Source organism: Strigops habroptila (assembly GCF_004027225.2).
Source record: "Strigops habroptila isolate Jane chromosome 13 unlocalized genomic scaffold, bStrHab1.2.pri S16, whole genome shotgun sequence".
NCBI classification, from domain to species: domain Eukaryota; kingdom Metazoa; phylum Chordata; class Aves; order Psittaciformes; family Psittacidae; genus Strigops; species Strigops habroptila.
The window spans coordinates 10,598,632-10,623,742 of record NW_022651054.1 but is presented as its reverse complement, the minus strand read 5'-3'; the positions used below and the strand labels follow the sequence as shown (position 1 = coordinate 10,623,742).

Here is a 25,111-nt window from a genome sequence, read left to right as displayed (position 1 = left end):
CCATGCTGTTTGTTGAGATGTTTTCCTTTGCTATGATTAACTGCTGGTGGCTCAGCAGATAGGGCAGAGTGATACCGCTGCATGTTTCTGCAAGTTACTGAAATAAAGCTGTGCATCCTCAAGGAACCCCTGCCAAACCAAAGGCTTCCATTCCATTTTGTTCCCACTTCTGACAGTGAGGGATGTTGTGATGTACATTTAGAATTTCATCCACCAGGAGAGGAGTGGAATTCCCTCCTGTATCTGCTGGAAAAGAGGGAACTTGTAAGGTGTGTTGGATTCTGAACTGCTCCCAGTTACACTGACCACCTCTGAAAGCTACTCCGTTTAGTGAACAAATACACCTTAAAGGGCTTTTCTTCTGCATACTTCTCAGCAATGACATTCTTATTTTGCTGTAATAGATATTTTACTCCCTTTGACTCAGTTAACGTGGGAAACGTCGTCTGAAAACTCAGTGATTTGTAGGGAGATTGCTGCAGAGATTTGCTGGCTGAGGTACCACAGCAGTGACAGCAGCTGTGAGTTGCTTACTTATCTGATATTTATAATTGGGAAGATAATGAAGTTCTACTTTGCCCTGTCAGAGTGCTCTGTATCAACAGCTCTGTAGTTTGGGAACCAAAGTACTGCCTTAGGCTAAAGACCTGCCCCGAGGCTGCTCAAAACCTGCACTAGCAGGGAAGTGAAGCTGTTTAGCCAGGGGTAGGGGAGGGCTGATCTTGGGTTTTTGTGCTACATCCTTGATTTAATTTCCTGAAATCCTTCGGCTCAATCCTTTGTCAGAGTTGGGTTGAGTTTTATTGTCTTTGATTTATAGGTTGAAGCACTGATATCCATCAGTGTCTGCATTCAAGCCAACTGCTCTGTCTCTTTAAAATCGCGGGTGAACACTGTCTTTGAATAGGTCCGGTTTGCTGCCTCCCAGTGCCTATTTCCCGAGACAGAGTGAGCCATTTAGTCCAGCTCCGGAATTCTGCATGCCTTTCCAGACTGTGCCTGTCCTTGCTCTTTCTCTCTGCCTCTCTGTGTAACAGATTGGAAGGGCAAGTCTAAAACAGGAGCACATCTTACGGATGCTTCAGCTGGCTCGAGTCTTACCACCCAGATCAGATATATGTTCACATTAGAGCTTACATATTTACAAAACATAAAGCCCAAACTGATGGTGCTGCTGCCATCTCTCCACACCCTTTGCAGGCCAAATCCAGAGGGGGGGGGTGGGAATAGAGTGCATTCTGAGGGGGGGGGGGTGTGTGTGCTGCAGTCTCCTGAAGGCTGCCTTTTAAACAAGGCAGCTAATGCATCACTGCCTTTGGAACAACCTGCTACGTCACTGGTGGCACTTGGCATGTTGCAGTGCTGGGATCAATGCAGGCTCCTGGCTGCGATGTGCGTCAGGTACGTGGCTCTAATAGATGCTTTTTATCTCGGAGACTAGAACAGGAGAGAGCTGCACAGGCTTCCCCTTTGTCTGCCAGCAGGCCTAGGGACTGAAGAGGGGGATGGTTTTCATACGATATTTGCCTTTTGGGCTTTGAGTAGTGTTGTGTTTAGGAAATGAGGTTTGTAGGGGGTGTGTGTGTATTTGATGGTAAGTATTGTATGAGAACAACATCCTGGTGTAGCATATTTTTGTAGGGATGTTGCAGCAAATCGTGGCTGTTGGTTTCCCAGCAGTGAATTCAGCTGGGAGAAGGCAGGATGAATGTTTTTGAGCAGTGCCGAAGCTGCCTCCTGTAACATCAAGCTGTGTGTACATGTCGGATTTGTTTCCCTGCAGCTACGATGCTCAGGCACTGTTTGGGTTGGGGGCTGTGGGTGGGGCTTTTGGAGCAGATATTTGGGAAACTGGTTTCATGAAGCCTGAAAAATAACATCTCAGTTGTACTGTGTATAGATTTTAACCAAATCAGGATCAAAACCTGAGGAAATGTAACGGAACTGTAGATCATGTAAGTGTGTTGTTTTGAACATGATGGAACACACCATTTACTGCTTCCATCCCTGGCAGTGTTCAAGGCCAGGTTGGACACAGGGGCTTGGAGCAACCTGCTCTAGTGGAAGGTGTCCCTGCCCGTGGCAGGGGTTGGAACTGGAGGAGCTTTACGGTCCCTTCAACCTAAACCAGTCTGTGATTCTATGACTCCATATCCAGTAAAGTCACTGAATATCAGTTGGGTTTTGCTGGTTATGGGACCAGAAGAGAAGGTGTCATGGCTTTTCTCAAGCAGAGTCTGTAGGTTCATGATTCTCAGCCCTTAGGATGGCTTGTTTGGAGCTGGTGGAATGGTGGATTTGCGGTGGCCTCCCTGCAGAGGTGAAGGGAAGCAGGAACGTGGAGAATCTGGGAGAGCAGGCTGCGAGGGCTGGATCTGTGCCTGCTGGGTGTGGGAGCGGGGTGTGCGCCACAGACCCCGCTGTGGTGCTGGGAAATACTCCAAGACAAGTTGATTTTTCTGCTGTTCTAAATGAGTTAAACGGGAAAGTTACGGTGTACTTTATAGTTAGGCAGTTTGAGCAGATCTTCAAACAGGAACAAAGGCTGAGAGGAGAGAGAGGCATTTAGTTATTAGGTAGATATATAACATTGGGGGTTGTTGTTTGTTGTTTCCCTGATGCCTCTCGTCTGTGCTGTGTGGTGATTCCTTTCCCCTCTGGCTGCCTTCCTCACTGCCACAGTGTGTCGCTGTCCTCTTTACCCTGCTGCTGACAAAGCTTGAGGAAGCTGGATCGGCACAGGCTTGTTTTGCCTGCCCTTGGTCAGGCACATGGCACATGCTCGTCGTTGCTGGTTTCGCCTCTGCTGTTTTTAGCTTCCTGTGCCCTGCAGTGACCTTACCTTGCCCTCAGGGCTCAGGGTTCCACACTGTCATCATGTGAATGTGACACTTTTCCTCCTTGTTCCTTTTTTGAGTCATCCTCTCCTGGGCGATAGGGCAAACTCTTGGGATATATGTGCGTGGAATAAAAGCTGTGCTACCTGCAGGTGGTCCTGGACTGGGACAGACCCAAATTTCATGGAATTGAGAAATGTGATCCAGTTGCTGTGTCTAATTCCAGGCCAGGTTTGCTCCTCACTGTGCTGCTGCAGTCATTGCCCTTATCCTGGCCCTAACCCCCAAACTTGCGATTTATGTATTCACATGTGCTCGATACTGAGCAAACCTTATTCCTTTCTCCAGTGATGTTATTGGACCTTGGAGCACTTTATTTTTATAGCACTTGGAGGAATCTCATTTCCATTTTATCCGTGGAGAAACAGAGGCACAGAAAATATGACTTGTCCAGGTCTCCCAGCTTCCAGGCTGGTGCCCAGTGCATTGTGGTGTCTCTTGGCTGGCTCACTACTGTGCTCTGTGTGCCTGTGCAAACTGTGCCTCTGACTTTCTTCTTGGCACCTCCGGAATTGCTTTCCTTCCCACCTCCCCACCCCTCCTGAAACTCTGCGATTAAACCTTACGTGTGGATTGAATTCTTTGGGCAGACCAGCCCGTGTGCTGCTCCTTTGGTCTTGCAGAGCGAGGTGCATGCTCCCGTGTAGGTGTGTTGGTTTCTCCGGATGCTGATGGAGCACTTGAGGTCACTCTGTGGGCTCTGCTTCCTTGCATGACCTCCGCTGTGGGGAGCAGGAGCTGGGGCTCACCGCTGCCTGGAGGAGCTGCCGCGCATCCCCGGAGCCGCAGCCGCGGTGCTGGGCGTTAAGCCTGCTTGCGTAACCTGTAGATCATTTTCTCTCTTTCCTGATTAGCTGCTTTCCTCCGAATGCAGAGGGGGGAAGCTGCTACCCTCGCTGTGCGTGCTGCGTCACGGGAGAGTGGCTCACGCACAGAGAGGGGTGGTGGAAAGCAAGGGACAAAGGTTATAAGAGCGAAGCAATCTGGGGAGCGCTGCGGCTTCAAGGAGAACTGCACGAGCGCAAGAGGCTCTTTGCAGCTTTCTCCTGCGGGGGTTTGAGCTGCAGGACTGACAGAATCAAATAGCAGCAGCTGCACCAGAGGAGTCATAAGTGAGCCCGAAGTCTGTTAATTCCCTCAGTGAGACAGCATGGAAGATTCTGCAGAGCAGAGTCAGGAAATGAGATATCACATGCTGCAAAGGTAAGACTTAGAGATGTGAGTGTCCCCTCGGAGCAGCGGCTCTGCTGGGCTGAGGCAGCTGGGCACTCCGCACTGGGAATGCAGCTGCTGTTTGTCCATGTTCGTTTCATCCTTTGAAACCCTGCCAGTTACTGTGAGGTGTCTGCGCGTGCAGTCTGCAAGCAGGATGGAATAGAATCATAGGATGCTTGAATATGTCTTAGTGAGGGAGTCGGTGTTAAAAGAGTTGGAGATTTTGCATGACTTCTGTTTCTGTAAACTCTAGAGGATAGATGGGTGTTTTGGAAGTTCTTGCCTAACAAAACACAGCAGTTGTGAGCTGGTGATTAGGAGGGATGGCTGTTACCAGCTCAGCATTTGTTCTGTTTTGTTTAGAGCTCAGTGTTCTTTTTAATGTGCTGCCCAACTTCTGCCTCATCTTACCCTACAGAAAAAGAATCATCTCTCCTGTTTTGACACAATGTGCAGCCTGTGGTTATTAGTAAATAAACTTAAATGTTCTTGGTATGCTTGCTGCCACAAACTAGACTGAACTCTACTTGCTTATAAACGAGTGTTTGTGCATTATCCTGGATGATGAACCTCTGGTTCTTTGGACATTTTAGCTGGAGCAGTATCTTTACGTGTACAGTAGAAATTACTACAGGCAGGATAGTTCCTATTCGTGTGTGTTCACAGATTCTGACCCCAAGATTTTGATAAACCTGCAACGAATAAACCTGTCTCACTTGTTGGACTGTGCTCCTTGTCATAGAGTCTGACCCTTTTTAAACACACAAATTTAGTAGAAATTCAACCTTAACTGCACCTTTCCTCTTTTTCTTGCCTGTTAGCTCCTCTCCTTGAATTCCTGAGCTTATTACAGCAGTCTGTGAACTCTTGCTGATGGGGACAAGCTTTAAGTTCATTGACAGTGTCTGTGTCTGAAGGTGCAGTTGCTGGAAGAAGGGAAAGTGATACAGGGGAGAGGCTCTGCACACTTCACTTGGTCTGTGCTCTTCTCTGCGTGTCAGCTCGCAGCTCTTCTTTGAGGCAGGTTACTGGACCGGGTGTGCAGCCTTTTGAATGTCCCACAATTTCACTGGGAGACAGGCATCTGCTTTTGCAGCATGCTTTAAAATCACCCTGCTGATCGTGTTTTCCTGTTACCTTCTCCCGCTCTTGGCTTCCGGGCCTCTTTCACTGTGCATAGAACAGGTTTTCACTTATACCAAGTCTGTAACTTGAAGTCAGGCATGGCCGTTTCTCATGGGAGAGAAAGATTGGTGTGTCTGAGTTTCAAGGGCTGCTTTCTTGTGGTTCTGGAAATCCTCACAAAGTCAGGGTTTGCCACAGAAGAAGGGAGGAATCTGCTTCCTCCTGTGTGGGGTGGATGAGCATATCTTTATGGTCAGATCTGGGCACTGATCTTGCCTTACCTGAAAAGGTCACCTTTCCTTCTCATACAGTTCTTGGTTGGCTATACCAAATTTTGCACATAGCTTTTTGAGTATGTTGTACTGCATGACATGGGTCAAGATCCTCCTTGTTAATGTGTACTGCAAGGTGTAGGCTGTGGTAGCACCGTGGTCGTTCAGAGGAAACATGGGTAAGAGAAGAATCTGGAGTTAAACTTGCTACAGTTTGATGAGGGCTTCTTTCATCAGATTTTTTAGTCAAAACACATGTTACTGATGGAGCGTAAAGGAGGGTCTGCATTCCACATGGGTAAACCTTCATAGGCCATAACATGTTTATGGGGGAAAGTGGGGGGGAATCTGCCTGTTTCCTCTCAGGCTGTCACCAAGCGCCTCTAACAGCAGCTCAGTCCAGCCAGGATGCTCCAAACCTCATGTAGGGCAGTGAACCTCAGTTACAGCTCTCAGCTACCTGAGCTTGGTGACTGTGCTTATAAAACGAGATCTCTAGATGCTGCACATAGCTTGGCTTGTCCTTGGATTGGTTTTCCCATCATGCCTTCCCAAGAGAGTTGCTCAATAGTAGCAGCTCTCCAGCAGCTGATGAGGGCAGAGGTCCCTGATCAGGGCAGGGTTTCTCGTGGCCCAAGGGCAGCCAGCAGGGCCCGTCTGGCAACTGATGCTGCAGTGGCACAGCCGCTCCCATGGCACCGACCACCTTGGTTGCTCTTGGGTCTTCCCAAAGCATTGAGTTGTTTTTTAAATACCTTCCCACTGTTCATCCCTCCTTCCTAACCAGTTGTCTCTGTAAAAGCTGAATACCAGGTCCTGGTGGCCTGGAGGCAAGGGGTGATTCTGCTTCTCTACTTGGGGAATGTGACCAAGGGAAGCTTTACAAATGATCCGTGTACATCTGCACTGCCAAGTTGCCTTTTTCTGTCTCCCACAATTTCCCTAGGCCCAGTATGTCTGGTTTACACCTTGTAAAGCAAGGCCGGGACAGGAAGAAGGTTGATGTGCAGCGGGATTTCACTGTGGCTTCCCCAGCAGAATTTGTTACTCGGTTTGGAGGGAATAAGGTTATTGAAAAGGTAAATTATCGACCTTTTTCTCTTCAGCATATTGCATTGTGTTCCCTTCTCTTGAGCTAGGATGTCTCTCTAGAAGGCTGTACATTGCTGATACCAAAACCTGAAAGTTGTCCTTCTGCCTGTAACCATTGTGTTCCCATTTTGTTTTCTATGTGATAAACATCCCATTGTTTTAGCTTAGTGTGACAGGGGAAAAATTTGAGTGAGCTTGAGCACTTCTGTGGATACGGAAGGATTTATGGGAAGCTATAACAAAAGTAGACTGGAAAAACACTGAGAAATGCATTTAAAAATATGGAATCATTTAATGGATGAGGTCTGCTCTTTTCAAGTGTTAGAAGTTTTAGGTACTTGTTAGGCCTGTTCTCATGTGTCCTTCTGCTCTTTAATCCAAACAAAACATAATACATTAAAGTCTTTATGGTCAAGCAAGAAACCATTTCTAAATTGACTGATGGGCCATTAAATGTTCTTGCTGAATTGAATGCTGCCCAACGAAACTGTACAGGCCCAGAATTGGACAAACAGTCTGTAGAGAACTGTTTTCATTATCATTTGGTGCTATTTAGACTCTCTTTCATTCCTGCTTCTCACCTGCTCAGGTGCTGATAGCAAATAATGGCATTGCAGCGGTGAAGTGCATGAGGTCCATCCGCCGGTGGTCCTACGAGATGTTCCGAAACGAGCGGGCCATCAGATTTGTTGTCATGGTGACTCCTGAGGATCTGAAAGCAAATGCAGGTGAGTTGTGAAGGTCACAACCCCCTCCTCACACAGACCTCTGTGCCCACAAGAAGTTCAATGTTTGTCCATGCATCACGTACCATTCTGCCAAATAACTGATTCTTCTGGGAGGAGATGAAGTACTTCCAGTGCTCTAGATTTAGGGAATTTTTGACCAAGTCCTGTTTAGGTTTGCAAGCTAAAAGAGCCCTTCTTTGTGTTTGCAGAGTATATTAAGATGGCAGATCACTACGTCCCAGTTCCAGGAGGACCAAACAATAACAACTATGCAAATGTGGAGCTTATTCTTGATATTGCAAAGCGGATTCCTGTGCAGGTGAGAAGTGTCAGAGGGAGTTCTCAAAACAGGAGGTGACACTAAGCAGTCTTCTTCCTGGGGAGAAAGGTCAAAGAAATTGAAATCACAGACCTATGCTAGCACCAAAAGGCACAATGCTTATTACAATGCAGTGGATTTCCCAGCATGAATATCTGCAGGAGGTGGAAGGTTCCCTTCACCCTTTTGCTTCCCTGCACTTAGTTGCTCTTCAGCAGCTTCCTGCAGCAGCCTTCTTTGACTTGTCTACAAGATGCAAGGCACTAGCTCTTCAAACTAAACATACTGTGTAGTTCAGGGGACTGGTCTGTCTTATGGATGTTATGAGGCTGTTTCCAGTGGGGAAAAGAAAGACTTCAAATATCTGTATGCTTCCTATTTCCACTTATTATCCTAAAACACAGAGTGAATCATGCTGTTTTCTTCTGCAGGCTGTGTGGGCTGGCTGGGGCCATGCATCTGAGAACCCTAAACTACCAGAGCTTCTCCACAAAAATGGGATTGCTTTCATGGGTGAGGATATACACTTCTGATCTAAGGTCTAGTCCTTATTTTAAGGTGGGAAGGCTTAATGGGAGAAAATCCTGAGTCTAAAAGAGAGCCATGAGGTATGGTTTACAAGTGCAAGGTGGATGATATGTTCTTTACAGTAGTCAGAGCAACACACTATGCTGTCTAATGTGTAGTCTGTTACCAGTCATTGAGGCTAATGAAAACAGACAGGGTTTGGACATATGCTGGGAATTAGTCCTTGTATGGGAGAATTGGCAAGTTCTCCAACATACCTTTGAATATTGTGGATACAAAATCAGAAAAGATTCCTGTTAAAGTTGCTTGTTTCCCAAGCTGAATGTCCCTGTTGTCATTTTGAAGAGGGTGTTTGTAGTTAGGGTTTATGGAAAGAGTGGAGTTTTACATGGACAGTACGTGAAGTTTGTGATGTAGTTAGCAGTGTAGTTAACCAAGTGCTGGAGAAGTTTGGTGCAGGAAGCCTCATCCCCTGAACCACATGAATCTGCATGTGAGATAAGGTTTTGGACACGTGCGATGTTTAAAGCTAAAGATAGGCATGAAACCTAGATTAGACTTCTGGACGTTTGCCTAATGTCTGCTATCTCTTGTGTTTCTCATGTGTTGTTTCTGCTCTTTGCAGGTCCTCCAAGCCAAGCAATGTGGGCCTTAGGAGATAAAATTGCTTCTTCGATAGTGGCTCAGACTGCTGGCATTCCAACTCTTCCTTGGAGTGGCAGTGGTAAGAAGGAAACTGCCACGTGTTTATCGTGATCATTCCAGTAATTTTTTCTTCACCACATCTAAGCTTCAGGAAGTGTCTCTGCACAAAAAGACGTTCCATCTGTTTAGAATTTCAAATCTGTGTTATCTGAGGCTTAGACACTAGGGTATGTATGGGTATGCCAGGTAGAATTTACACGTCGTGAAACGGGCTGTAGGTCTAACAGCACAGCTGTAACATCTGGAATTTCTGCAGTCTTCTAGCATGGAATGTGTAGTTTTGGAGCACACAGCCAATCCTCTGCTTCCATGGAAGTGCTATGCAGTTTGAAAAGACTGTAAATCACAACAGAATTGCACAGGGGAAATGAAGGAGGATATAATTTGTTGGATCTGCTCCCCAGAAAGCAGAAATGTCCCTTTACATTCTGCATTCTCGCTTTCATAAATGCCTCCAGACCAGTTCATGTGGAACTGGTTGGTTTGTGCTGTGACTGTGTTTGACTGCTGTTTGTTTCACTAATGTCTGCTGTGTGGGTTCTCACTGAGCCTTAGTTCTCACGAGCTAAGAAGATGCTGCTTTTTATTTCAGGTCTTCGAGTGGACTGGCAGGAGAATGATCTTCAGAAGCGTATCCTGAATGTTCCCCAGGAGCTGTATGCAAAAGGCTACGTGAAAGACGTGGACGATGGACTGCGGGTGGGTGGCTGGTGTTCTGGAGGTATTTGAGGTCTTGCTGTGTGCACACCTGGAGAGAGTTAGAGGTTTGATGTATTCGTAGTGGGAGGACAAACTAGAACTAGGCTGTCAGCCTCACAGAGCTGAGTCTTGGGATCTGGAAAGTGATCTTTCGCACGGGCCCAGCCTGCAGAATGAGGTGGGGAATTAGGAGACAGACAAAATATGGAACCAAAGTTGTATTTCGTTAGGGGCTCTCATCTGGTTTTTGGTTAATGCAGGAAGAAGGTATTTTTAATAACGACCCATGACCTCACACTTGATCTCATCTTTTGTTGAGTTTTACTTTGAGGCTGATTTCTAGAATAAGAAATATTCCTGGCACAATACAGGGTTTAGGAGTTTTCCTTTCTGATGAGGGGGGGTGGGTACATGATTTTTGTGTTACCCAGTGTAATGACTTCCCGTGTTTTACAAAAGCTTTTCTGTGAGTTTATAAATTTAATGACAGAAGATTGTGATCACTTTGAGAGGCAAGAGTCACAAAAGCACTGCTCCTTTTTCCAACTACAGGCATCCTCTCAAACTGGGGTATTTGCTTTCTATCCCAGTCATGTCTTGGTTACTAAATAGTCAGGCATGGGAGCTTGGACACAAATCAACAGGAAAATAAAGATCTTTTCAACCTTTTTGTACTTACCCATGTTTTTCTGCCCATCTTGGTCAGGCTGCTGAGGAGGTCGGCTACCCTGTCATGATCAAGGCTTCTGAAGGAGGAGGAGGAAAAGGAATTAGGAAGGTTAACAGTGCAGATGACTTCCCCAACCTGTTCAGACAGGTAACTTTTCCCATTGATTTGTGCTGTCTTGTTCTGAATGTTCAGGTTGGGTGATAGTGAGACCTCTGTATCAGAAACATTAAAGAGCTGAAGAAGACTGCATTATGTGTCAGAGCCTGCTTTGAATCATAAGTTCATGCTTTCTTTGCTCTGTATGTTGGTAGGATTTCACTCTATCTGCATATCCAATACAGTTGTCAAATGCCCAAACATCACTGGAGATGCTGAATAAATCCAAGTAATGGAGGGCATGAGCAGTGTAACTCGGGAATGTTGAGGGGCATGAGCCTGCTTTAGCTTGTGGGTTATTTAGGAAAGCTGAGAGGAAAGGAAATGGTGCTGTAGTTGTATACAAGTGAACAAAGGGTATTTTCAGCCTTAGGTGGCCCAGGGGAAACGTTACAGATGTTCCTTGCTTAAAAAATCAATTGGGATGATTGTGAGTAAGGTGTTTACAAAAAATGATCCGTGTTATTTGTGTGTTGTCTGTGCTGTAGGTTCAAGCTGAAGTCCCAGGCTCTCCAATCTTTGTGATGAGACTGGCCAAGCAATCCCGGCACCTGGAGGTGCAGATCCTGGCGGATCAGTATGGCAATGCCATCTCTCTCTTTGGCCGGGATTGCTCCGTGCAGCGCAGGCACCAGAAGATTATTGAGGAAGCACCTGCTTCTATTGCAACTTCGGTGGTGTTTGAGCACATGGAGCAGGTGAGGGTGGCTCTGCACGTTCTCTTTGCTTTGGGAGACTCCAGAAACAGGCAGGACTTAGTTTTTTTGGCATCACCAAGAGTTTTGCACTCTTGAATCTTTTAAAGGAGCAGTATAAGGTTGTGTGTCCCACACTGGTTAGTGTGGGCATTCCAAAACTAACTAAATCCACCATGGCAATAATATGACAATAATTTAATACCCTGTAATATGACAATAAACACACTTCTCTCCTATTTTGGGGGTACATGCATTTTTGAAGGCAGCTCCACAGCCATCATATTAAAAGCAAGCTGTGGGAGTTACATGAATTGTTTGATGCTGAGTAATAAATATTTGCTTCAAACTCTGCCTACTGTAAATTGTAGATGAAATAACCTGTAAATCAAAGCTTCTGTGCCACCTGCTTTTCTTTTAGCAGTTCTGAGGCCTGTTACAAGCTTTTTGGATGTTTCAGAATGCCGACCAAAAAGTCTGAAGTGGGAGGAATGGATGAACAGAGCACAGTAACTGAGTGCAGGGCCTGGAAATGAAATACTCCTTTTTCCTGTCTCCTAGTGTGCGGTGAAGCTTGCCAAAATGGTGGGATACGTGAGCGCGGGCACTGTGGAATACCTGTACAGCCAGGATGGCAGTTTCTACTTTCTGGAGTTGAATCCCCGCCTGCAAGTGGAGCACCCCTGCACGGAGATGGTGGCTGATGTCAATCTGCCTGCAGCACAGCTCCAGGTGGGTCAAGTGCCAAGGCCCTGGCTCCTGGAGGCTTTCAGAAGTGCTCAAGCTGTATGAAGAGGCCCAAGCATGAAAAACCTGTTCTGCTGAAGGCTTTTTTTATTATAAACAGGGGGGTGGATTGTTGTCTGAGTCATAGTTCTGTGTTAAAACCAGATCACAAACTCACATTGTGCAGATGAGTAGATTGTGGTACTGATAGAGGAGAGAATATAAAGCCAAGTGTTAGAGAGCTTTCCTAAATATGGCCTATATCCACATGTGCAGATAGGTGACACATGACTTGTCCACATTTCCTCCTCTACAAAATGCCCAGTAATTCAAAGACCCATTTTGGTACTTTCTCAGCTTGGGGTTAATCTTTTATGGCTGGAGCAAAGCTTTGTTCAGTATTCCTATATATATGTGTGTATATATGTATATGTGTGTGTATATATATAGAGAGAGAGATATATAGATATATCTATAGGTATACGTATCTATATATATCTCTAGATACATATCTATATCTATATATATAGATCCCTCCTGTTACAACAGGTTCACTAAGTTATGGCGCTGCTGTTTGGCTCTTTCTGATTTGGAAAGCAAAGAGAAGTTATTTTCTAGTTGTTTCTTCTGGACTGCTCAGGTAGACCTTCAGTTAAAAAGAGTGTGAAGAGAAGCAATAGAGGAGTAAAACATAGAGGCAGGAAAACTGGTTTAAGGAGATGTTGTGTGTAAGAAAGCTTGTCTCAACAGGCTTTACCCAAGACTTGTAGGTCAAAGGAGTTGATCCTGCTCCTCTACTCTGCTCACGTGAGACTCCACTTGCAGCACTGTGTGCAGTTCTGGTGTCCTCAACATAAGAAGGACATGGAGCTGTTGGAGCAAGTCCAGAGGAGGCCACGAGTCTGATCAGGGCTGGAGCACCTCCCGTATGAAGACAGAGAAAATTGGGGCTGTTCAGCCTGGAGAAGAGAAGCTGTGTGGAGACCTCAGAGCAGCTTCCAGTGTCTGAAGGGGGCTACAAGGATGCTGAGGAGGGACTCTTCATTAGGGGCTATAGCAATAGGACAAGGAGGAGTGCGTTTAAACTTAAACAGGGGAGATTTAGGTTGGCTATAACGAAGAAGTTCTTTACTGTGAGGGTGGTGGGGCACTGGAACAGGCTGACCAAGGGAGATGTGATGCTCTATCCCTGGCAGTGTTCAAGGTCAGGTTGGACACAGGGGCTTGGAGCAACCTGCTCTAGTGGAAGGTGTCCCTGCCTATGGCAGGAGGTTGGAACTGGATTATCTTAAGGTCCTTTCCAACCCAAACCAGTCTGGGATTCTATGACTAGTTCAACTTTAAGCACTGAAATTATTTTGTGAAACAAGTTGTCAGGAGCCTTCTGTCTCATGAGGACCTTAGTATAACAGGCCTCGTGTGTGCCCATCCTTGGCTGAGCCAGCACTGGCCAGCTTTCTCTAGAGCCTTTCAATCAGCCAGTGGAAAATACTGGCTGAAGGGCTCAGTTGTCCTGAGAACTATGAGCATTCCAAGTTGTGTCAATGGAGAAGGCTCATATCAGAAAACAGGCACACGTGTGTGTCTGCTCTACTGGAACTGCAGCATCAGCTTCTGCAGAGAGTTGGGGGAATTAATTCCACAAGGAACAGGCGCTCTTAGTGAGGAGGGAAACTTACTTAGTGGTGCTTTATTATTGTTATTAGCATAATCACAATTATTAGTTTATTTATATTTTTACATTTTTCCTTAGATTGCCATGGGGATTCCCCTCCACAGGATCAAGGATATCCGAATGATGTATGGTGTTTCTCCATGGGGAGATGCAGCTATTGACTTTGAGAACTCAGCCCATGTCCCCTGTCCCCGCGGCCATGTCATCGCTGCACGTATCACCAGTGAGAATCCTGATGAGGTGAGTGCTTTAAACTCGTAGTTACTGATCACGCTCTGAGACCTGTGGCCTTTGCGCCAAGGTTCAATCCCTGCTGCTGCTCCTGAACATTTTGGCAGCAAATATAAGACTCCTCCTTCATCTCACTTAGCTTGATGGTTCTGTAGACACAGCCTGAACTGATTTGTGTATATGTGATGTTGCAGCACAGAAACGTGCTCTGGCCTTCAGAACTCTTAATTGCTTCCCTAATTCTGGATTATTTACTTTTTCTTTAGGATGTATAGCAATGTCTGTCTGTCTTTACAGGGATTTAAGCCCAGTTCTGGAACAGTTCAAGAACTGAACTTCCGCAGCAATAAGAATGTCTGGGGCTATTTCAGTGTTGCTGCTGCAGGAGGGCTTCATGAGTTTGCTGATTCCCAATTTGGTCACTGCTTCTCCTGGGGAGAAAACCGGGAAGAAGCCATCTCGTAAGTAGCCAGAAAAGTGGGAGAACCTTGGCAAGTGCTTGGTTTTGTCCTCTTCGATCCAAAATGCCATGGGAAAACAAGACTCCTTACTTGTAGGAATTCGAAGAGAAGTTTCCCTCTCTTTACCTTGTTTCCCACATCATGGTCAGGCTGCTCATCCTGTCTCGCTTTGCAGTTCCACTGTGTTGCACCTTCCTTTCTACACTTTTTGCTTAGTTTATTTTTTTCCTTTCTGTTTCATTCCTGCCTTGTGTACATACTGCTGGGATATGATGCAGCTACTATCGTGCTGAAGTTCTTGGAAAGCATTTGGGTGGAAGGTTTCTAACAGGACAAACACTGATAACTTGTTAGGCCAGTGCCTTATAGTAGTTTATAAACCACTGAGCGTCCTTTGCTCATGTGGAATGATGAAGCATGCAGTCACAAGACAGGACTGTCTGCCCTGTCATCTGTGCTCCTTTTGCATCCAAAGCTTTTTCTCTCTGTCATTCTGTGTGGGGTGGAGGCCACATCTTTCTGTCTTCTATACGCTTCTGATGTGGTGATAGATACCTAGATGGTAATAGTGGGAATGCCTCATTTATAGCTTGGCTGGCTGAGCTACTCTTGCTCACACCTGCAGCAGATTGAAGGAAATCAATATTCTTTCATTCCCAAGCTTGTCATGTAGGATCTTGCTCCAGTGCAAGTGCTCTTGTGCTGTTACCTTCAGACTGTTTTTTCCCAGCAGCTCACAGGGGTGAACTGCCTAGAGTTACTGGTTTGCACATCGTTGCTGTCAGTGTGGGATAGATAATAGGGTGGCTTTTTTTCTCTTTCAGAAACATGGTAGTGGCCTTGAAGGAGCTATCCATCCGAGGGGATTTCCGAACCACTGTGGAATACTTGATTAAACTCCTGGAAACAGAAAGCTTCCAGCAGAACCGCATTGACACGGGCTGGTTGGATCGGCTTATTGCTGAGAAAGTTCAGGTACAGCTGCTTCCTTGACAGACTGCAAATTGGAGAGAGAAGGGAAAGGGGATGTGAGGCTTGGTGCATGCTCGTTGCAAGAGGATAAGGATTTAGGAGTGGTTGTTTTCGACTTGCTGTTTTCTAAATAAATATTTTAATTGACCTTAATTCTTACTTATATCAAATGACTACTCAACTATCTTGAGGTTGACCAGAAAAGCATCTTAGTGTACGTGGGAATTAAGGCTGGTATTTTGGTTTGCAGTTTGGGACAGATTTATTGGAAATATAGGTGGAGCCTCAAGGCGTGATCCAGGAATTCAAACATGTGGCTTCCTTCTACGGAGTTACAGATCTAATTACTTCTGTTTGTAATTGCTTCTATTTGGATTTGCATGGGTGCCTCAGCAGTTAAGAGAGGTTGGCCGGGAACCAGAAATCAAGCTGAGATTACTGTTTCTGCAAGTGGGTGTCCAGAATGGACTGAAGCTAAAGGAGATGTAATGGTGTTGTGTACCCTTCCTTTCTAGGCTGAAAGGCCTGATACCATGCTGGGAGTGGTGTGTGGAGCTCTGCACGTGGCTGATGTGAGCTTCCGAAACAGCGTCTCCAACTTCCTGCACTCCCTAGAAAGGTAAAATCGCTGAGAAGCCAATAGTCATTAGCTGGGATTTACAAGTTTGGTTCAGGTACATTGCAGAAATACACAGAGCTTGTTGTCTGCTGACTGTTCTCCACCAGACTCTTCCTAAGAAGAGATGGTTTAAAAGCTTGCTCCCATCTCTCTGCTACTGTTTTCCAAGCTCTTGCATACATCCTTGAACCTGCTTGGGCCCCTGGTAGCCATTTGGTGGCTTCTGAAAGACCAGTTTTGTTTTGTACTTCACTTTCAAGGGGCCAAGTCCTGCCTGCTCACACACTGCTGAACACTGTGGATGTGGAACTCATCTATGAAGGACGGAAGTATGTGCTGAAGGTATGATGCCCAGTGTGGAAACCCACCCTCTTGCCTCTTTTGCTTGGGAATGTCTGTGCTGCTCTGGCTTACTCTTTGTAATATGTGTAATTACTGGAATTAAATCTGTGCAGAGTTTATTTTCTCTGCTTTAGCGGGGTTGGGAAATCAGTACAATCTCCATTATGACAATATCCCATCATGCTTTCCATTGCAATAGCTCTGTAAATGTTTTAATCTTTCAGGGTCAAGAAATGCTCTGCATAGGGTGAAGAAAACTTTGTTATTGGCAAAGAATACTGCCTGTTGGTTGACCAAAACTTTCAATGGATATCTCTGAATGTGCAGATCTATTCTGTTGGTGTTTGAGCCCAGTTTCATCAGCACGACAGAATCTGTAGTAATTTTTCCCTTTAGTGGTGCTTTTTCTTTGCTGCGTGCAAAAAGACCGTGTTAGAAATACTGTTTAGAGGTTTCAAAACCAAGTGTACAGGAGTTAGGAAATATTAGACTGCCTGTGCAATCTTAATGAGCTTCCTTGGGCAAATCTGTTACAGTGAAGTTTTCAATGATAAGACCATATACTGCTTTTTGCAGCTATAAACATTCTGCACCCCTTCACCTCCATGATTGTATTTTGGCACCTCTTTGGTGAGAGGCACTGAACAGCACTAAAGGATGCTTTAAGTATTTACCCAGCTTCAAGCAGGAGGTCTGTGGCAGAGGCTGTGGTAGGATCCCTTTCTCCAGGGAGAGCTTTAGCTCCTTTCTCCATGAGACAATCTCTTTTTCGTTACTTCTCTCATTCGTTAGGCAATATTAGTACATGACTGTGCCTTGTACATAGATCAGGGTGAAGAAATGGTATATGATTGCATAATCAAACCTGTACTATTAATGCATAGGTGTGAAAAGATTAAATCAAGATTCATGGACAGCATCAGTTCTGGCATCTCTAGGCTGCTAAATGCTTGGCTTTGTGATCCCAAATTCTTATGCTCTTCCCATCTAACACAAGAACAAATGGCTCTGTTCCCCTTCTTCAATTCCCACTGTTGGAGTGCTTGGCAAACTCTGTCTGTTGTGACCACCAAGGCACTCTGAGTGCTGTCTGTTGTGACCACCAAGGCACTCTGAGTGCTGGGTTTGTTTCATGGGCTCCATGCTGTTCTCGTGCACCTGCAGGTGACCCGACAGTCTCCCAATTCCTACGTGGTGATCATGAACAGCTCCTGTGTGGAGGTGGACGTGCATCGGCTGAGTGATGGAGGGCTGCTCCTGTCTTACGATGGTAGCAGCTATACTACCTACATGAAAGAAGAAGTGGACAGGTAGCAACCTGTAAAGATCACTGGTTAATTTGCATAGAAGCCAGAATTAGGTGTACTTGTAACTTTATACATCAGTTGGGAATGGAATTCTCTCCTAGGAAGAGGTTACTAGGTATAGCATGGATGAGCTTAAAGGGAGAAGTTGCCTTCACCTGAAGAGCAGATCTTGGCTACTGTTAGAGCAAAGATCTGGATGTGCGCCAGTGTGGAGTCCGTATTCTGCTGCTGGTTCTTTAAAAGTGCCCTTTTGGATTATGAAGAAAAAAAACCCAAACAAAAACCAGAACATGAAAATCTTTAAAATCCTTGAAACCCCACAACTGCCTCAGGAACAGACCCAAGATTTACTATTTCAGTGCATTCCCTCAAAAAACTCCCGGCAGGGATCATAGCCACAAGGTTTGTAAATCTTCACCTTTTAGAACATGCACCACTGCCCCCTCTGCTGGCTTCTTTCCTGTAATAAATGTGACTAATCTGATCAGGAGCACAAGGAGAGTTTGGATAACTCTTCGGCTCTCTTCAGCTTTGTACTGTACACAAGATGATTTTGCATGGGCAGTTTGGTGCATGTGTTGTGTGTTACGTGTGGCAAGTGTCATCTCCACTAACATCAGGCTTTGTTTATATGAAATCTGGAACTTCCTTTGTTCTGGTTCTGGCAGAGAGGGGTGCCTGTTGGTGGAGAAGCAGCACAAAAGTAACACACAAACAACCTAGCTAAGGGCTGTTGTGTCTGGTTTCTGATCCCTGGCTTTCATAGTCCTGGTTTGATACGGTTAATCGGAACTATCTTATGCAGGGCTGTGCCTTTCAGCTCGGAAGAGCTGGTTGAGGTGTTTTTCTTTAGAATAGGGAAAGAGAGAATAGATTTTCCCCTTTCCATGCTTTCCCCAAGAAATTCTGTTGCAGTGATTTGTCCCGTTCTTTCCCAGGTATCGCATCACTATAGGGAACAAGACCTGTGTGTTTGAAAAGGAGAACGATCCCTCCATTCTGCGCTCACCTTCCGCTGGGAAGCTTATCCAGTACGTGGTGGAGGATGGGGGCCACGTGTTTGCTGGCCAGTGCTTTGCAGAAATAGAGGTAAAAGAGTCTCAGAGGTCTGACTTGGCTGCAGATGCTGAGTCTGCCCAGGCAAAAGCTGGTGTGGGGGGCTGAGAAGTTGAATGCTTTGAAGCTGGGAACTGAGCACAAGAGATAAGTCACAGTATTTCGTTTCCAAATGTTGTCTGTGTTTTAACTTGGGCTGACACAGGAATCAGCAGTGAGAGTTGATGGGGTGCGGGAGAAATGAACAGTTTAACAGCTGAAATTGGAGTGCTGATGACTGTATACCAAGTGATAAGCAAAATTTCTCTCAAATAACCATAACCCTGATTATGATCTTGCTGTGACACCGAGGTAGAGTGGTGTCCATGTGTACTGTGTTTTATAGCTGTGGTGAAGAAGACTGTCTACTTGTAGACCGCTGTTGAGTACTGACACAGAGTCAGAAGCAGAGTCATATGACAAGATTAAGTGGCAAATTGAGAGATCTCTGATTACCTGATCATTTATCAGGTTGATTGGATGAGTTAATAAGTGTCACTCCTCCCTTCTCCCTTGGAAGTTACTTAACTCTTGGAGAGGAGGAGGGTAAACAGTTTCTGCATCACTGTGAGGAAAGCATGAGAGATTGTGTAGGAGTGAATGGCTCAAACAGATTTGAGGGAGGGGAGGGTGTGTGTTGACAGAGGGGCAATTAAACCTATTGGGGACAATGTGTAGGAGAAAAATTTCAAGCCAGAGATCCAGATATTTTATGTAAGTGCTTTTACACTGCAACAGAGCCATGGCTAAGAAGGAGCCACCTACCAATTCCTGTGTTCTCAGTTGTGGTGTGTAGTATACCAATGGTAAAACTAGATCGTCTCCCCCCATACCCAACCCTTCTACACTGAAGAGAAGAGCTTCCATGGTTGATGTAAGGAAGAATCACTGTGAAGAGCAGTCTGAGACCTGTGACCTCTAGAAAGCAATCCTGGTTCCCTCTGCTAGAAGGGGATGTGTTGCTGTAGCTGTTGCAAGTGCCTCACTCACCTCTAGCCTTTAGAGTGCAGTCAACTCTATTGCCACAGTAAATTGTATCTGCTTTGTTCATTGTGTTGAATGTGGGACCTTCATGAGTACCTGTTGGTCTAGGCAGTATGGAACAGATGACATTCCTGAGGATGGCTTCCTGCTGCACTAGTTTGTGGCCAGTTATTCTGTTCTACCATTCACTTTATTGTCTGGGGTTTCATTCCCAGTGTGTGTGCTTTTAAGCCTTTGAGAAAGCCTGAACCCAAAAGGTGCTCATGGAGGTTTGCCTGTGGTAGGGCATTGGCTGCTGGCTCACAAAACTAGAACCACTGGGGGAACGTGGCAGCTGAGTGGGTAACCTGTTTTCCTTGCTACAGGTAATGAAAATGGTGATGACACTAACAGCAGGAGAATCGGGCTGCATCCATTACGTCAAACGCCCAGGGGCTGTCTTGGATCCAGGCTGTGTGATTGCCAAGCTCCAGTTGGATGATCCCAGCAGGGTTCAGCAGGTGAGAAGTTGCAGGAAGCGCAGATGTTTGTTGTGGTTTTAATAGGGGAGTGATGTTGAGAGTGGTAGGAGATGGTTTGGTACACTGGACCAATCTCAGATGTGTGCAGTGTACTGGAATTGTCACTTTGCCATTTATTTGTCTCAGATGAGGACTAGGACTCGGATTATTCTCTCTTTCTCTGATTCAGGATAAAGTTACATATATTCTTGTTCTCTTCTTACCTCAGTAGTACTGTGGGTATGTGGCTGTCTAGGATTTTGGGGGTTATTTAACTTCTTTTTATCATGTGTTCTTCTTTAAGTGACCCTCTCTGGGAGGACAGGAGTTAGTATCCCAACTCCAAGAGTGTGAAAGTAATTGTAGCAAGTCTGGAAACACAAAAAAGGAGCCTAGGATGGCCCTTTTTTTAAGGTGAAAGGCAAAGAGGTGTTTTCATTTGGGGATGGTAGGTCAGGATGTAGCTAATGGCACTGGAAGAGAATCTGTTCCTTTAGCAATAGCTAGCTGAAAATTCTGGGAGGTTGTTGTGCAGGGGGTGAAAAGTGATTGTCAACACCAAATTCTTGGCTTTTCCTGTCCTTTTCTTTAAGATTTTTGGTCATCCTGGATCTGAACAGTGAGATCAACTGTGATGTAGTTGGGAGAGAGGCTGGAAGCTTGTTTTGTGTGTGTACACAACATGGAACTGTTGGAGATCCAGCTCATAACCTTTCTGTCTCCCAAGCGAGTGCATTTTCCACTCTGGGAATTCCTCCAGGTTAAATCTGAGTCTCCAGTTGAGGGTAAACTGGATGTTGCCACCGTGGGTGATGCCATGCAGGTGGGTTAGTGACAAACTGTGCTGTTCATTGTGTTTCCAGGCTGAACTGCACACGGGTACCTTGCCACAGATCCAGAGCACAGCGCTTCGAGGCGAGAAACTCCATCGCATCTTCCATTATGTCCTGGATAACCTGGTCAATGTGATGAATGGATACTGCCTGCCAGAGCCCTACTTCAGCAGCAAGGTATCCATTGGTTCTTGTTTCAGTTCAGGGTTAGGCTGGCCAGTTTGCACGGCACAGCCACAGGACCAGGAGTCGGGCAGCACTACCCTGCTAGTGCCACCTTGATGCAGTTTTCCTTCTTAGACTTCCTCCCAGTCGGTCTCACCAGAGAGTAAGATGGGAGAATCCCATCAGTGGCACCTAAAACAGAGGCAATGAATTGAGCTTGATCTTTACTGCTTGTGGCTGCAGCCTTGTACATGAGAGCTATGTGTGTAGCCAGCTGTGGTAGAAGTCCTAGAGGGAGGAGGAAAGAAGTAGAGGAGTCTGAGTCAGCTCTTGGTTTAAGGTAGCACAGCAGCCGTGTCACCTACCCCAGTTCTCTCTCTTAATCCCTGGATTAGCTGTGCAATAAAAGAGTGTTGAAGAAGACCTCCAGGGAAAGTCTTTTCTCTCTTCTTTCTGCTTATTGTTTTCTTCATGCTTGTCTTTACACTGAGTTGTCTCTCTCCAGGTGAAGGGCTGGGTTGAGCGACTAATGAAGACACTGAGAGATCCATCTTTACCTCTGCTGGAGCTTCAGGACATCATGACCAGTGTTTCTGGACGGATTCCACCCAATGTAGAGAAGTCCATCAAGAAGGAGATGGCCCAATATGCCAGCAACATCACATCAGTCCTTTGCCAGTTTCCCAGCCAACAGGTGATCAGCCACACTTTATAGAGTTTTGTGCTGGGGCAAAGAGAGAGGGAGGGAAAGCTCCTTTAAATTATCTGGAGGTTAGTTGGACCTGAAGGATGCATTTGAACATGAGATCTTCATGGTGAAAGATACCTGTATCAGTTGAGCTTAAAGGCTTGCCTCCTTTGCCTGTACTGCAGGATGTGTGTTCCCTGCTCAGTGTAGCTTTAAACAGGCAGTTTGGCAGCAGTTTAATCATATCCGTGGCCTTGCGGGCATTTACTTATTTGCTTTTTGCCTGGTGCATGTGTTGCAGTGCAATTTGTAGTGTCAACGTAACCTTAAAAAAGAGTGATTGCAACTAAGGGAGGCCTGGTCACGTGCTGAGGTGTTGGAAGATGATTTCTCCAGTATATGATACTGTGCATTGATTTCTGTATCATTGTCAGGCCATTAACTTCCTTAGCACTTTATAAGGCTTTGTCCTTCGCTGGGGTGTGCTGGAGCTCTGGCCTGTCTGGAAGATCTCAGGTTCTCTGCTGGTTGTTCAGCCAGATTGTCCCACCAGGACAGGGACTCTCATGGGCTTGCTCTCTTTCAGATTGCCAATATCCTGGACAGCCACGCAGCCACCTTGAACCGCAAATCCGAGCGGGAGGTCTTCTTCATGAACACTCAGAGCATTGTGCAGCTGGTACAGAGGTGAGCCATTTTCAGGGCTGCCCCCTAACTGTTGGGTGGTCGATTGGGTTTTTTTCCTGCTGCTTGAAAGACTTGAGCCTGCTTGTTTTTATTCATATGGTTTTATTACACTCAGTCTAAATCACGAGGAATAAGCCTGCATACTTCCCTCAGGTCCACAGCGAGGAGGATGTGTGTGGCTCCTGGCTGCCTGGGTGAAGCACACAGAAACATCCTTCCTTTTTCTCACTTTGCCATATGAAAGATTTAACTTCTGTCCTTACACTGATCATGTCTTGGCCATTTCATCAAGTTGCTGGTGTGTGTTACACCTTTCAGTGTCTAGAGTTTTGAGTATTTGTAGAAGAAAAAGGACATTTGGGTGCAAAACATGAGCCTTGTTACCCCACAACATTAGTGGGCAGGAGTTACGGATTCACATAACAATGGGGATTTTCAGGTATGCTGCTTTCTGTAAGCAAACAGGCTTGTTCTGCCACTGTGGTGAGCATTATTCACTTGGGGGTGTTCAGAAGCTGTGCTTGGCCAGTCTCACTCAGTGCTAGGTTTCACTTACTTGCTTCTGCAGGTACCGGAGTGGCATTCGGGGGCACATGAAAGCAGTGGTGATGGATCTGCTCCGTCAGTATCTGAAGGTGGAGACCCAGTTCCAGCATGGTGAGTCTCTAAGAACATCAAGGATTTGATTTCTGAAAGAACCACACTTGGTCCCAGAAGGTCCACATGGACCCCCTTCAATAAAGACCACTCTAACTTTCTAGTGAGGCTGAGCTACACGGGGTTTCTTTTAAAGGTCTGCCTGTTTGTAGAGCAGCTTATGTCCAGCTTGAGTTTTTGTGGTAAGTGTTCATAATGCTAATGACAAGCAAATGACCCCAAAGCTGTCTGTTCTGCTGGTTTTCCACTGTTGGTATATCCATCGTCCCCTGTCACTTTACGCACAGTTTACATGTCAGAACGTGACTTTTGCCTTTTTCCAGTGCAGCAATGCTCCTTTTCCTTGTAAATCTTCAAAACAATAGCTCCTATGTGAGTTTATGATCCTCTAAGTGAGGACTTTTGTATGACAATGTGGTCTCTGCTGTTTCTGTCTCAGATCTGAAGCAGTTCTCTGTCAGCAGTGGCCCACCACTGGAGAGTTCCCCCACTCGGGCATTTCACATGTAGAAGCTTCATATTAGAAGCTTGACTTTTATTTCCTGATTTCTGAGCATCTGCAGCAAAACTAGAGATGGAAAAAGTGTTTAAATTCACCACCCTATTTACTTCTATCTTGCCTGTTTATTAAATTCTATGGTAAGAAAATCAAGTGCAGTAAAAGAACCCCCAAAAGGTCCCAGAGTTATTTGCACCTGCAGTAAAACACCAGGAAGCTGTTTGCTGTTCCCAACAACAAACCTTAGCCTGAAACAGAATCGAACTAAATGCACTGCACTGCTGTATGCAGGCACAAGAGGGCAATGGAGCACTGGGTGATTTTGAAGCTCCAGCACTTACAGGTAGTTCAGATTCCACTCTACTTTTCTTTTGTCCTGCTCCATTACCTGCATCAGCCTAATAGTACTGCAGCTTCATTTCCACTTCAATTTGCTGGTAGTAGAGGACGGTGCAAGTCTTTTTGCTGTTATTTTATTTTGGTTGTCATTGGAATGAAAGACTGAGCTCACCATTCATTCCTCCCTTTTAAATTGCTCACAAAGGAGGTGTTTGATATTGGAACTGTTTTAACAAGAGTAGGATGTTTAAATTACAGTTTGCAGTTGAGGGCTGGTGGTGGCAGGAATGCTTTATTCTCACAGTTGTGTGGACCATGCAAAGCAGATTCTCAAAACATGTATGGAGAAAAATAAAGACACATCTTGTAACGTGTATTCCTTGACACAGGGGTGTGGAGACTGGGAAAAATGTGCCTTTCTGATTGCAGGTCACTATGACAAGTGCGTCTTTACGCTTCGGGAAGAGAATAAAAGCGATATGAATGCTGTGTTGAACTACATCTTCTCACATGCTCAGGTCACCAAGAAGAACCTGCTTGTTACAATGCTCATTGTAAGTTGTCTGTCAGTGCTCTAGACATTCGCTGCTTCTTGTAGTTGTGTGTTTGATGCTTTGAAAGGTATTGAATTGACAGCTCTATTCCTCAAAGATGGAAGCCTTCCAGCTACAGAAGCAGGGGCAGCAGAGGGGAGTTTCTTCATGTGTTCTTGGGGCATGTAAGTAAGCCATGTGTTAGAGACCCAGGACACACTATCCTGCTCAGTGTCTGTTCACCTTCTGGTTCTTGACTGTCCTGCATTGATTGCCTGTGAGAGTGCAATGAAGGCTAATTGTGCAAGTGATTTGTGAGCATCTGTGGGCAGATAAAGATGCAGACTTCACTCTTACACTGGGAGAATGCTAGAGGCTAACTTTCAGACATGGGGCTGTGATTTTATACTTGGTTTAGTTTGCTTCTTCATCTTTATGGGCCTCAGAGAGGTCCTGTCTTTATATAGCTCATGATACTCAAACTGGAGTTGCTTGCAAAGCAAAGGAATATGCTGCTGGCACAAAAAGCAGATGTTGTAATAGCAACATTTTTATGGTCCTTCTCTACTAATGAGGATGATTTCCTGGCAGTGAATGGTGTGAGCCAGCCCAAATGGAGGCCCCCGAGGAGTTTCATATGCTCTTCCCTGATGAGCTGTAGTTTAGTCTTACAGGTTTGGCAGTGGGTCTCTTGGCT

At 45.6% G+C, this 25,111-nt stretch overlaps 1 protein-coding gene across 1 annotated transcript in view; it reads left to right on the top strand.

Moving 5' to 3' along the window:
• ACACA (acetyl-CoA carboxylase alpha) overlaps nt 1-25,111 on the top strand; it is a 114,890-nt gene that overhangs the window by 9,572 nt on the left and 80,207 nt on the right. Inside the window, 22 exon segments of the mRNA XM_030472174.1 lie at nt 6,456-6,588; nt 7,191-7,329; nt 7,539-7,648; nt 8,080-8,161; nt 8,802-8,900; nt 9,474-9,580; nt 10,287-10,397; nt 10,895-11,104; nt 11,663-11,833; nt 13,581-13,742; nt 14,031-14,194; nt 15,019-15,169; nt 15,682-15,785; nt 16,046-16,127; nt 17,292-17,437; nt 18,373-18,523; nt 19,879-20,013; nt 20,877-21,023; nt 21,517-21,705; nt 22,286-22,386; nt 22,955-23,043; nt 24,311-24,435. Of these exon segments, the coding sequence (XP_030328034.1) occupies nt 6,456-6,588; nt 7,191-7,329; nt 7,539-7,648; nt 8,080-8,161; nt 8,802-8,900; nt 9,474-9,580; nt 10,287-10,397; nt 10,895-11,104; nt 11,663-11,833; nt 13,581-13,742; nt 14,031-14,194; nt 15,019-15,169; nt 15,682-15,785; nt 16,046-16,127; nt 17,292-17,437; nt 18,373-18,523; nt 19,879-20,013; nt 20,877-21,023; nt 21,517-21,705; nt 22,286-22,386; nt 22,955-23,043; nt 24,311-24,435 (2,908 nt within the window).